Source organism: Limanda limanda, chromosome 9 (assembly GCF_963576545.1).
Source record: "Limanda limanda chromosome 9, fLimLim1.1, whole genome shotgun sequence".
Taxonomy (NCBI): Eukaryota; Metazoa; Chordata; class Actinopteri; order Pleuronectiformes; family Pleuronectidae; genus Limanda; species Limanda limanda.
The window spans coordinates 5,125,370-5,137,115 of record NC_083644.1 but is presented as its reverse complement, the minus strand read 5'-3'; the positions used below and the strand labels follow the sequence as shown (position 1 = coordinate 5,137,115).

The 11,746-nt window shown below is 41.1% G+C and overlaps 1 protein-coding gene across 2 annotated transcripts in view; it reads right to left on the bottom strand.

Annotated features, from left to right (window-relative positions):
- Positions 1-11,746, bottom strand: part of fnbp1l (formin binding protein 1-like) — a 39,802-nt gene that overhangs the window by 79 nt on the left and 27,977 nt on the right. Inside the window, exons 7-16 of one of the 2 annotated variants that reach the window (XM_061077532.1) lie at positions 11,399-11,527; positions 10,705-10,851; positions 10,327-10,554; positions 6,927-7,036; positions 6,474-6,606; positions 6,169-6,263; positions 5,859-6,043; positions 5,704-5,741; positions 5,112-5,232; positions 1-3,274 (exon numbers count right to left, since the gene is read on the bottom strand). The exon at positions 1-3,274 is cut by the window's left edge and continues 79 nt beyond it. In XM_061077532.1, coding sequence (XP_060933515.1) covers positions 3,267-3,274; positions 5,112-5,232; positions 5,704-5,741; positions 5,859-6,043; positions 6,169-6,263; positions 6,474-6,606; positions 6,927-7,036; positions 10,327-10,554; positions 10,705-10,851; positions 11,399-11,527 — 1,194 coding nt within the window. In that variant the 3' untranslated portion in view covers positions 1-3,266. Of the gene's footprint in view, positions 5,233-5,703; positions 5,742-5,858; positions 6,044-6,168; positions 6,264-6,473; positions 6,607-6,926; positions 7,037-10,326; positions 10,555-10,704; positions 10,852-11,398; positions 11,528-11,746 lie in introns of both variants that reach the window. The other variant, XM_061077530.1, reaches the window with a different exon arrangement.

The window sequence follows — 11,746 nt, the reverse complement described above, 5'->3', positions numbered from 1 at the left end:
AAAGTGTCCGACAACATTCAAAGTAAAAACATGTGCACAACAATATGGAGAGAAGTACTGCCATTGGTTATTAAAACATATACAACATGGTAAGAACACACAGATTTACATGGATTAGACGTGTTGATATCCGGCTGAAACACCCAGTACCTGCTGCTTTTCATTCACTGTGACTGTTTGAGTTGATGATAGGAAAGAAGTTGAAGTTTATTTTCATGCTCGACGATAAAAACGATTTTGAAACGAATGTGGAATGTGAAGAACAACACGTGGGCTTTTATTTTGCTGGACGAGAAACAGCAGCACGCTCACAGTAGCTTGGCAGAAGTTTCAGTAGAGAACTGTTTGTACAAGAAGGAACTTTTATCATATTTAACATGTCAAAGCTGATTTGTTATTACTTATTTCTGCATAATATTCAGGATTAAAGAACAGCGGCTATTATAATATGCAGCTCAGTGTTTATAGGCTTAATAACGGTTAAGAAAATTACCTGTGGATGAGATTTTTTTGGTCATTTTCAAAGCTGCCGTGTCAGCGACAGCTTCGATTTAAAGGGACAGTTCACCTCAAGACGTCTTTGGAGTGAAATGTCTCTTTAACAGTTTGTATCATTTACTGAGTTTAACAGACGGCAACACAAACACTCATCTGACGTGAAGAAGATGTTTTTATTCTTGTGTCACCGTTACAGGACGCTCCTCTTTGCCTTGGTGCACATTTACAATTACGTTAACAAGCAGAGTATTGGTTTTAGTACTGAAATAATTTATTGATAAAGTTGAGCGTAAATTAAAAACCTTCACTTGCTCCAGCTTCTTAAAATGCAAAGATTCATCGTTTCTCTCGGAGTTAAGTGAAAAATCTTTGGGTCTTGTATTTTTTTGTTTATTCGACAAAACTAGAAACTGGAAGACGTCGCCTTGAGCTCGTTATGATTCTGATATTAATCATTATTCTGTTGACCAAACAATTAGAAAGTAATAAATCAATAGTAATTGTAAAAATGGTAATTGCTTTAGTGATGGCAGGACAAGACATGTGAAGTTTTATAGATGAGAACAATTTTCTAATGGATTAATCAATGATGTAAATAGTTAGCTGGAGCCATTCATGAAATCAGATTTTTGTACATGAAACAAAAAGCATTGTTGGATCTTTGTACTGAATCCCCTGCTGATGACATGAGATTCTAAACATCAAAATGTACTTGACATACATTAAGTCCTTCAAATTTGTAGTTTGAGCCACATCAGAATCTAAAAAGTGAAGACATAACTTCTTGTTCTCTCACTGGTGAAATACTAAAATCTCTGAAATACCCCTTTAATGTCCAATAGAGGAAAAGTCACGGACAGTGGAGGAAATGTGGAGTCGTGACACCGGGGGGGAAAGTTCAAGTAACAACATCTACAGCATCGCTCTGTACATTTCACAGCTTCATCCAAGAAACACAGGCTAGTGGCTTATTGTCTTAAATATCATTTTGATTGAACAGATAAGCTGAGTGGTTACAAAATAAATCACCAGAATGAGAATCTATAGAAAAATCATGCAAAAGGAAGTTTTCTGACAAGTTAGAAAACGAGTATAAAACCATTTAAAAAGAGAGAATTACTCTAAGCTTCATTCATAAAGATCACACTTTATCGCACATTCATTTATTCACTCGCTCATTTCTAATCAGATTCATTTGCTGTAGTACTTAAGGGCAAAGTGCATCGGGTCCTTTCAAACCTTTTCGTCTCATGAAGAGTGTCAATCAACCTAAAAACAGTCACCATGGAAACACATTCAACATGACGTAAGAGATGTTAATATGTACAAATCATTCAATGGTAAAAACTAACGTCACACATGTAACACACACGTGATCACACAGCTTTAAAGTGTACGGGAATACAAATTGTGTTTCTGGTGTGATTGGTGTTCCCTATGTGTGCGTGTCGTCACATTCACAAATACAACCGATGAAATGAGAAAAAACTTTTCGTGTAGATGAAGCTGAGGCCCCTTCACTGATACAGGGGCGAGCCCAGGTGCCTGATGGGAGATGTAGTCCAGCGGCAGACACATCCAGATGTTTGTGTGTTTGGAAAAATCCCTCCACGGAAAAAACAAAAACAAGAAGAAGATGTTTTAAGGCAGAATCTGACCTGCAACGTCCCGGGGCTTCCACTGGTTTGTTCGGTGATGGTTAAAAAAAAAAAAAGAAGGGGGGGCCCAGTCTGGTTTTGGTGATGAGAGACTGCCGCCTGCTGGTCAGCTGGTGGAATTACAGCCACAGGAGAGAGGAGGAAAGGTGGGAAAAGGAGGAGAAAGAGGAGGAGCAGGAGGAGGGAGGTCCTGTTTGCACCTGATAGTCCTGCTATCTGTCTAATGAGGATCTGATATTACCCAGCTGCTGTTTGGGAAACATTCAACAAACACAAAGGAATCAAACTCATGCTGCAGGTGCATGAACACGTCATGAAGATAAGGCATTCGACATTCAACAACGTTACACACACACAGACACACACACAGGAAGGTGCAGTGACGGTCACCTGCTCACGTTTGATAATGACACGTTAACAACATGCGACTGGATGAGTGAGGACAGGCATGAGGAGCAGAGTGGCTCAGGCAGACATCACCAACAGAGCACAGATAGAGACAAAACGATGATGACGGGAGTGAGTCGGAGCAGAGCAGATCGGATTCTGTTAGTTTGATGCTGTGAGCGAACCTGAGCCTGAGAGTTAATAACACCCTGATATACGTGTCGGGAGTCGGATTTGAGAAAATATGGAAAATCTAAAAAGGGGTCAGAAATTATCCAAACGATTTATGAGAAGTGAGAAATCCTCACAAGCTTGACAGAGGTCATCACAAGGTCAATCTACTTAATAACTACATGAATGACTTTCCCCTATATGGGATATTGCGTCATTAGCCTCGTCACCAAATACATGGAGCTTGTGATCACTTCCTGGTCTGACAGCTCTTCTCCTGTTAGGATCCAACTGTAAGATCATAAATACTGTAAATCATTTCCAGCTTATGGTTCCGGGATCTTCTACATTCGGTACAACCCTCCCTTCCTCCTCTCGTAACCCCCCCGAATGCCGATCATGCAGACATGCAAACCTCCCTCTCTTCCTCCCCCTGTCTCTTTTTTCCCTCTCCTATTTCTCTCTCTTCCTTGTGTACCCGCACCACCAATAATCAGCAATCACCGTGAGCCCTCCACCAGCCAATCAAATCGCCCGGCCACCCTGCAGCCCTCAGGAACCTGCGGTCACATAGAGGAGAGGGCCAGTTACTAAAAGACACACACAGACACACAAACACACACACACACATACAGAGAAGATTCAAGTTTCAACAGAATGAAAGTGGTCACAGAGACAGACTGTGTTTCAGTCTGGACGACCTCAGCGTTTTCCATCAGGAGAAAGGATTCAGAAATTGGACAAAGGAAGAAAACAATTCCAAACATTTGAGGAATCCTGCAGATTGTGTCTGTTCATGTCATTAGAGCATCTTCCTCCTCCTCCTCCTCCTCCTCATCCTGCTCCTGCTCTCGGTCTTTATTTGTCTGAGAGGACCTGAAGAAGAACAGACGTCTGACACACCTTACGGCCGTTTCACTGAAATCCGAGATATTCTCACTCTGATTCGGACCAAATAACTGGAACTAAAGAGATGAATTTAAAAGGTTTTGAAGATTAATATCATAATGGACGTCGAAAGAAAAGTGTCAGAGCTGTTTCTTTAATCAGTGACTCAAACAATGGCCAAGAATAACCAGAATTACATAAAAGTGAAATATTGAATTAAAACAATCCTGTAAAAAGTCTAAGAACTAGAATCATTTCCTTAGGCTTTGAACGGCTGGGTATGATTTCACAGGAGAATAGAAGAAGTGGGCGGATCAACTCCCATGAAAAGACCAAAACCAACAATGTAGTATTAGTATCATATTCTAACCAAACATTAAATTCACCGCAGCATTTCACGGTTTCTTCATCAGCACTTTAGATTTATTTAATCCTACGAAAACCAGCCTGCTGCTGTAAATACTCACGAGAGCAGTTTCCAACCGGGGAGTTTATTTTGTTTGGATCGCTCAGAATCCCAAAATAATCTAAGAGGTCAACCGGGTGATTTGTGGGGGATAGAAAACATTTCTATCTTTTCCCTCGTTTCTCCATTTTCCTTGTGAATCGTTGAGTCAGAGGGGAAAAGAAACGTCTCTTTACGTCAACTGTTTACTCAGAGACTCGAGTCTGTGATTGTGGGTCACAAGACGACTTCAGATCTGATGCAAATTACAGTCGTTTAAGAGGCGGATACATGAAAGATGGGTTTTCCTCATTGAAAAGAAATGAGAAAAAACATTGTTGGTTTTAGTGTTTTCAACTCTTCTCGGAATTAATCTCAAAAGACTTTTGTCAACGACCAGTTCAAAACTTTTCTTTCTACAGTTTGTAAGAAAACTGCACTGAAGAAAAGAAAAAACCCTGAGGCTGAAACCAGACAGACCTCTGTTAGTGTAATACCACCTTAAGAGGGATGGCACTGATGAAAAACAAAACACAAATGCATGAACACACACACACACACACACACTCACACACGTTAATTTCAAATTATGTCGACACTTAAATGAGCTTAAAATCAGTGAGTTTCAGAAAGAACAATTAAAAAGATAGGATAAAAATAAAAAATAGTCTCTAATATATTACATTAAACAATCTGAAACACTTTGATCGACAGGAAGTGGTGAAGCCTCGACACGGGGCTCACTCCAGCAGTGGAGACATCGGTAACACACAAACAAACACCGTCAAGCAGCTTCTTCCATTTGTCTCCGTGCTCACACGCTCACCTTCTGAAACTGTCCCACGCACACGAGAGGACAGACGTATAAAGAGACAGAGGGATGAAGAGGTGGGATGGAAACCAGGACAAAAGAAAGAGATGAATGTCCATGTAGGTGTTTAGATGCTGTCTTTTTTTCCTTTGTAGTGTTATGTGGAGGGAGGAGAAAGCGGAGATGGAGAGAATGACAGAGGGATGGAGCGGAGGGCGGAGGACAGTGTGGAGTCAGATGTAGGTGACAGCACCTTTGCTGTTCTTCTCCATGGTGATTTCTACGTAGGAGGTGGGGACGTAGCCCTCCTCGCCGCTCTGCTTCCTGACCCGCGTCCAGCCGTCGCCCTTGTCCTCCTCGATGATGTACAACACCTACGGGCAACAAAATCCAATTAATACAAATCATTTAATAAGTTAGTGGGTTAATAAAGTTATTGTTCCTGACCGATCAAAACAGATTAGTATTTTTTAGAAATATGTATTCCCTTTCTTAGGAGAGTTTGATAAGAAGATAAATCCCAAAGTCGTATCTGTATTCTAACCACATTAATATAAACAATAGCATGGCCAGGTCCAAATCTATAAAAGAACAATTCGTCTAACAGTGTGAATTGTCCTCACTTAAATAAATGAAATTACAAAGAATACATAGATTTGTATTAGATGTATTTGTAGGACAATGAGGCAGATTGAACAATTTGAATAATCATGTGGGTTCTGGTTAGATTTGACCGGATCTCGTCTCCTGTCTGCAGCAATTACATCAGAAGAAGACATGTCTAAATACAACACACAGAGCTTTTAATTAAATATTAAATCGGTCCAAAAACGAGTTGACGTTACCTCATCTTCTGCCATCACCAGCGTCCCCTCGTTCTGACCTGTGAACCAATCACAGCACAGGGAGATGCTCTCACACGTCTCGGTACAGAACACACATCACAAACTCAAAGCAAGAGGTTGATATTTCACCGACACTCTAGGCCATTTGTTCTTACCGCCGAAAGAGTACAGCGCTTTGCAGTGTCCGATGACAGGCAGCGGGTCGTCGTCATCGAATTCATCGTCGAACTCGTGAGGGTCCGGGTTGGGGTTGACGGGCTTTGAAGGACTGGGACTCGGGCGGCGGGGGTGAGGCGTGTGATGCTCCTGACTGGTGTCGTCTGTGTAGCTGCCCTCAGGGCTGATGGGTAACAGGGAGAAGGAGTGAGTTGAGTGAAATAAGGCTCTGCGACTCATTCGTATGTGATTACATAAGTTAAAATCCTGAGTAGCTAATCCTGAGGGCTTGTTTTGAAATGCTTCTACCTTTCTCTGCCTTGGGGGGTTTGATGGTGATTGTCGGCGCTGTGTCTCCTGTCTCCTCTGGAGCTGTGCTTTCCCTCCACCTCAGATAACCAAGTCTGTCAGCAGGGAAAACACACATGACCACATTCAAGTACATATTTAAACTGACGACACAATCATTCACACCACACAAGTGTCTTTTGACATATTTGACCAGGAGGTGGTGCTATTTTCCCCACAAGATGTCAGGAGCTGAATACGAATAGAATTCAAATAATGCTCTTTTAAGAAAAAATACATTTGAATCCAGCGTCTCTCTTCTTTACCTCGTTTTTGTGGAGTTCCGAGCGCAGTTTCTCCATGTTACAAATGGTCTCTGATATTTTGGGTTGCAGACTGACGGGGTCTCCCATCTGTGGGTTCTTCTCGTACACGTCCTTCATCTTGTTCAGGGCATCTCTGACAGAAACACACAAACATGCTGTGAGGTTTAAAAAGACTTAGAAGTTATTTAAAAACCAGATTTTATCTCTAATAATCAGCAGGAAACTTTGAATATAAGGAAAGAGACAGAGTTAAGTGGATTTGTTACAGAAGCAGCTTTTCTGGTTCTGGGAGCCGGGGATCATGGGTAATATCTGCCTTCAGTTGTGTTTCAGTTCAGTGAGTAGGTAAATAAATTACCATGTGCAGCTGCAGGGGGCGCTGGTGCTCAGTCAAAGTTACATAGAGTTCCTTTAAGGGTTTGGTCCTCGTGTGGAGTTACTGTTAAGTCTTACCTCGCATCCTGCTCTTTCTGGAGCTCTCTGTTGAGCTCGTCGATCTTCTGCTGCAGCCTCTTCCTCCTCTGCTCGGGGGGGAGGTGACTGAAATCCTCCAGAGACGGAGCCTGGTGACGAGAAGCAACATTTAAACATCACTTTAAACCAACTCTGGATAAAGTTGATGATGTTAGGAGATTAGCCCCGGGTCGGAATAAAGATTACTGTACATGTTCCTCTGGAGTGTGGACGGATCTGTTAAAACTATAATTACACCTCTGACTGGTTTCCACAATGCTTGTTGAGCCCAGACGCTGCAGTTTGGTCTGGTTACTGAAACCACTTTCCATAGAAGGAGATTTGAAAATAAACATGTCTAATCAACATGGAGCAACTGAAATAGTTAATTACAGTCAAATAATCTCCTGGATATTAATGCCACATCACGAGACACGTTCTAGTGGAAATTTATGACCTTGAAACTAATCTTTTCTGGAGTTTTCTTTCATATCACATGATCTCCCTCTGCAGATTAACTTTGCCCAGTTGAACAGTACTGAGCAAATGTTTAAGGCACTTTGATGGAGGGAAAACTTAACATCTGCCATGATACCAACTGTTTGATCAGTTGAACATCTGCAGCTCTACAATGGCCCAAAACATATTCATTAACATCCGTAAGATGTATCCAACCCCCCAAAACATGTTAACTATTACATGACATTACTTTTAAACACGTCCTGACTATGTTTTAGTGCCTAAAACTTTTACTTAGAACTGCAACTGCATTATTTTCCTGAGTATGTTATGGACGTCTCATCAGAGTTGAGTATTTAACTTGTGACCTTGGAAACAGCAGTTGTTGAAAGGAAAACATGTATTTTCAATCAGTAACTATTGCTGAATACTGTTTTCCTTGTTTGTTTAGTACTTTGTATTCCAACGCAATTCATTAAAAGCAGTTTTATGTCTGTGTTTCATTCTAAAAAAATACTAATTAGTATAGAACTGGCAGAACAATATGGCTTTAACTGGTGGCTCTTAAACTGGGGAACTCTATTTGCACTAAAGAGGCTGTAACAGTGAATATTATTTATCAGTGTGAGGGGAAACAATTCTAACTGGGGGAGGAAAACATTAGCTAACCATCACTACTGGGTGTATATACTGGACACTATGGGAAGTCCTATACGGTGTGGGACACACTACTGGGTCTTCATATAACTACTCTCTACACACTCAGTCACTCACTTACCATCTTCACTGACCACTGACGCATTAACCATTGCAATAAAAAGAGACACACAACATTGAATCCTGGTTAGTTGTCAGTGTTTTAAAATAGCTGCCTGTCGGTGGAACAATACACATACAGGAGAAAACCATTGTAAACCAGGAGGCTCAAATAGTTCATATATTAAATCAGAAGTTAAATACTTAATGATTAATTAAAGACAATTACACTTGTTATACCAGTAGTTCTTGTACGTTACACTTATGTATATTAACTACTGGATATTTACTCTGTCCTCCTGCTGTACAATGATTCATTTCTGGGTTTGTTTCCTGCTTTCATTCCAAACAAAGGACGTATTCTTGTGAAGAAACATTTACATGTTTATTTCCTGATTATGACTTCTTGTTTATGTCTGGTGAAAATAGGAAGATGTATGCTATGCTAAAAACGGATTCCTGTGTGCTCCTTTTAATTATTATACTACTACAGAGTAATGTTTTTAAAGATGGTCCCATTTCTTCTATCATGGAAGAACGCACTTGTTCAAATGTAATCCTGCTGCTGCTGTAAGTGTGATTAACAATCCCCAGAAATATTAGAAGATATATAAAAAGCAAGGAGGCCGGGTGTTATAAGTTATAAGTTTGTGTTAAAACTGTCTGGAAGCAGGAAGCTCTGTTTCAACACAAACTGACACCGTTAGTGCAAACACAACAACACACATCACTGCAAACTCACACCAAAGAACATCAGAGCAACACAACTGATGTTGGTAAACAATTTCCCCCCCCAATCAACAACTGTGCAACCACAAAACCGTTCAAGTCCCTAAAACACACAACACACCATCAATCACCAAGGATCTTCCATCTTGTGATTGGAGAAAAAAATCTATTGAGATTCGTATAAATAAATAAGGGAGAAAGAATCACAAAATCAAAGGAAATAGAAAGAGAGAAAGGGACAATCAACAAAGACAAAAACAGAAAAAAGATGAATGAGTGAGAGGAGCCTTACAACAGAGTGTCTGCAAGTTTTCAAATTAGGAAAATATGAATCAAATCCACATCAGAACAGCTTTCAATTTGAGTTTATCACATAGAAATCCAGGACCTGCAGACACTGTGTAGAGAATATATAAAGAAAAACAAAATCATATCAACCTGTCTTGATCAGACACACTTCAACACTACTTCCTGTCTCACCCCTCTCCGCAGGGCCTTCAAATTCTGGGGTATTCTGGGTACTGTAGTCTTTATCTCAGACAGATAGTGGCTCACAAGGTCAGAACCAAACCGGGATGGAGGGAATGGGTGGGAGGTGGACCGGGGACGGGGACGGGAGGAAGAAGAGGAGGAGGAGGAGCGGGAGGAAGATGATGGAGGAGGAGGAGGAGGAGAGGAGGAAGGGGACTGGTGGGGACAACAAAATCCAATATTAACACTAATCAATTCAGCTCATTTTGTGTCAACAAATTAACAAATAGCTACAAACTCCATCTTATCTTCATGAATCAGTTAGGATTCAGCATCTGACAAATCTTGGCAAAAGTGTTAATACCTAAGATCGTCTTATTTGGTATTTTGTATTGTTGCCTTTTTAGTACAAGCTATTTACTGTATGGAAGAGTGAAGTTTAAGATCCGGGCCTGAAAACTTGTGTCTGGAACACACCTCAGGAAACGTGGCGAGGCAGCGGATGACGTGAACATAAATCAACAGCCGATGGGTAATGATTAACCCAGTTGTCTGTATGAAGAGGGTCAAGGTCCACAGAGAATATCACAGACGGAGTGCGAGACTATTTTTTGACCAACAATGGAAGGAAGACAAAAAACTTTAAACTGGAGACAAGCTGAGAGGCTGTGTGGACAAAGTGAAACACTAATCGCGATGCGTTCTAGAAACTTTGCATAGTTTGTTGACAATGTGACTGATAAAGTTTTACGACGGGTTGGGCTTTGTAAGTCTGTGAGGAGGAGAACACTGGCACTTATTGAACTTAAATAGGAATCTGAAAGGAGAAATGATTACAAAGATGTCTGGAAAAATCTGTATCTATATTTAAGTGTAAAACTCCCTCTTGTTTAACTGTAGATGATGAATATTTCCAGTTCTTCTATATTAGATAACCATGTAACCTTGATTTGAAGCAACAATGAGCATCATTATCTCCTCGTACCTTTGGTTTCTTCCCAAACAGCCACAGCTTGTTCTTGGTTCTGCTCATAGGATGTTTGGGGTCTGATCTCGGCGGCGGCCCCCCGTCTTTGTCTCGTTCTCCTTTGGGCGTGTTGCTGATGGTCCCGTCTGAACCCGACCTGCTCAGATTCTGGCTGAAGTCCTCGAAGGGGAAGTCGCCTGGAGGGTCGAAGCCGGACTTGAATGACTCCACGACAATGACCGAATCCTGGGACACGAGATTCAGAAAGAGAGGAGACATATCAAACAAGTGAAATGAACTTCTCCTCACCCTCCTCTCCATCCCTTCCCCTATGTTTGGTACCAGTTCATTCCCACAGGACAGTTTTCTCTCTCACTCCCTGACTCTGCTACACACCTTTCGTTCATTGACAGCTTTGGCAGCAGACACCATTCCTTCTAGACATTTGGAGACGATGGGAATGACTCTCCGCTCCGCCTCAGCGAAGCTCCGGTACGTCTCGCCCAGCTTCACCGTCCGACGTTCATCCATGTCCTGCAGATTCTGTAGCACAGGGAAGAGGAAATGGACTGAACACCAGCAACAGGCCGAATGCTGCACCGTTTACACAAACACTTATCTCTGTGTTGTTTAACAACGTGTCCGAGTGGGAAGCTCTTTTCCTGGGACAGCGCAGATATCCACTCGATATGTTAGTAATGGTTTACATGAGGCACGCTGCTAAGATAAACATTTAATGGAGCACTTTACAGGCTGCTACACTTTCTCTAAACAAGATACTGGTTCAAGTGTGGAATGATTAACGACATGTCATCCAGTTTGTTAGTGTGAAGCTGATTTCAAACATTATAAAGGGATGCAACTAAAAAACACACGGAAATCAGAAAGGTACACAGCATAAGTAAGTACAGAACATGTTGTGGTATCTCTCTGTTGCTTATTGGTGAAAACTTGCTGAATACAGAACGTTTCAATAAAGCCAATTCATCAAAAGGCACTACATCCAAAGCTACTTCATCACAGCTTGATCACAATATTGAATTTAAATTACTGCAATTGTATAACTCTGCATACGACATCTTTGGTTTACCTTGAAGATGTGCGGAATGGCGTTGTTGAAATGTTTCCACTGCTCTCCGTTGAAGTTCTGTAGCTGAGCGGCGTATTCGTTCTTACTCTCATCGGCCATGTGAGTCCGCAGGTATAACTGGGCTTTGGACTAAAAGAAAAAAAAAATTCAAACATTAGATTCACATGAGCTGATATCACAATTAAAAGTCTATATTTTAGCTCGTGTTTTTCAATGTGAACACACAAAAACTCTAGAGGCCTCATTTACAGAAAAGCTGCAAGAGAAACTGCAAAGTTAAAAATATTTTCAAATGGAAGCTTTTTTTGAATGAATATGACTTTTGGGGAAAACAGCTCCTTTACTCCT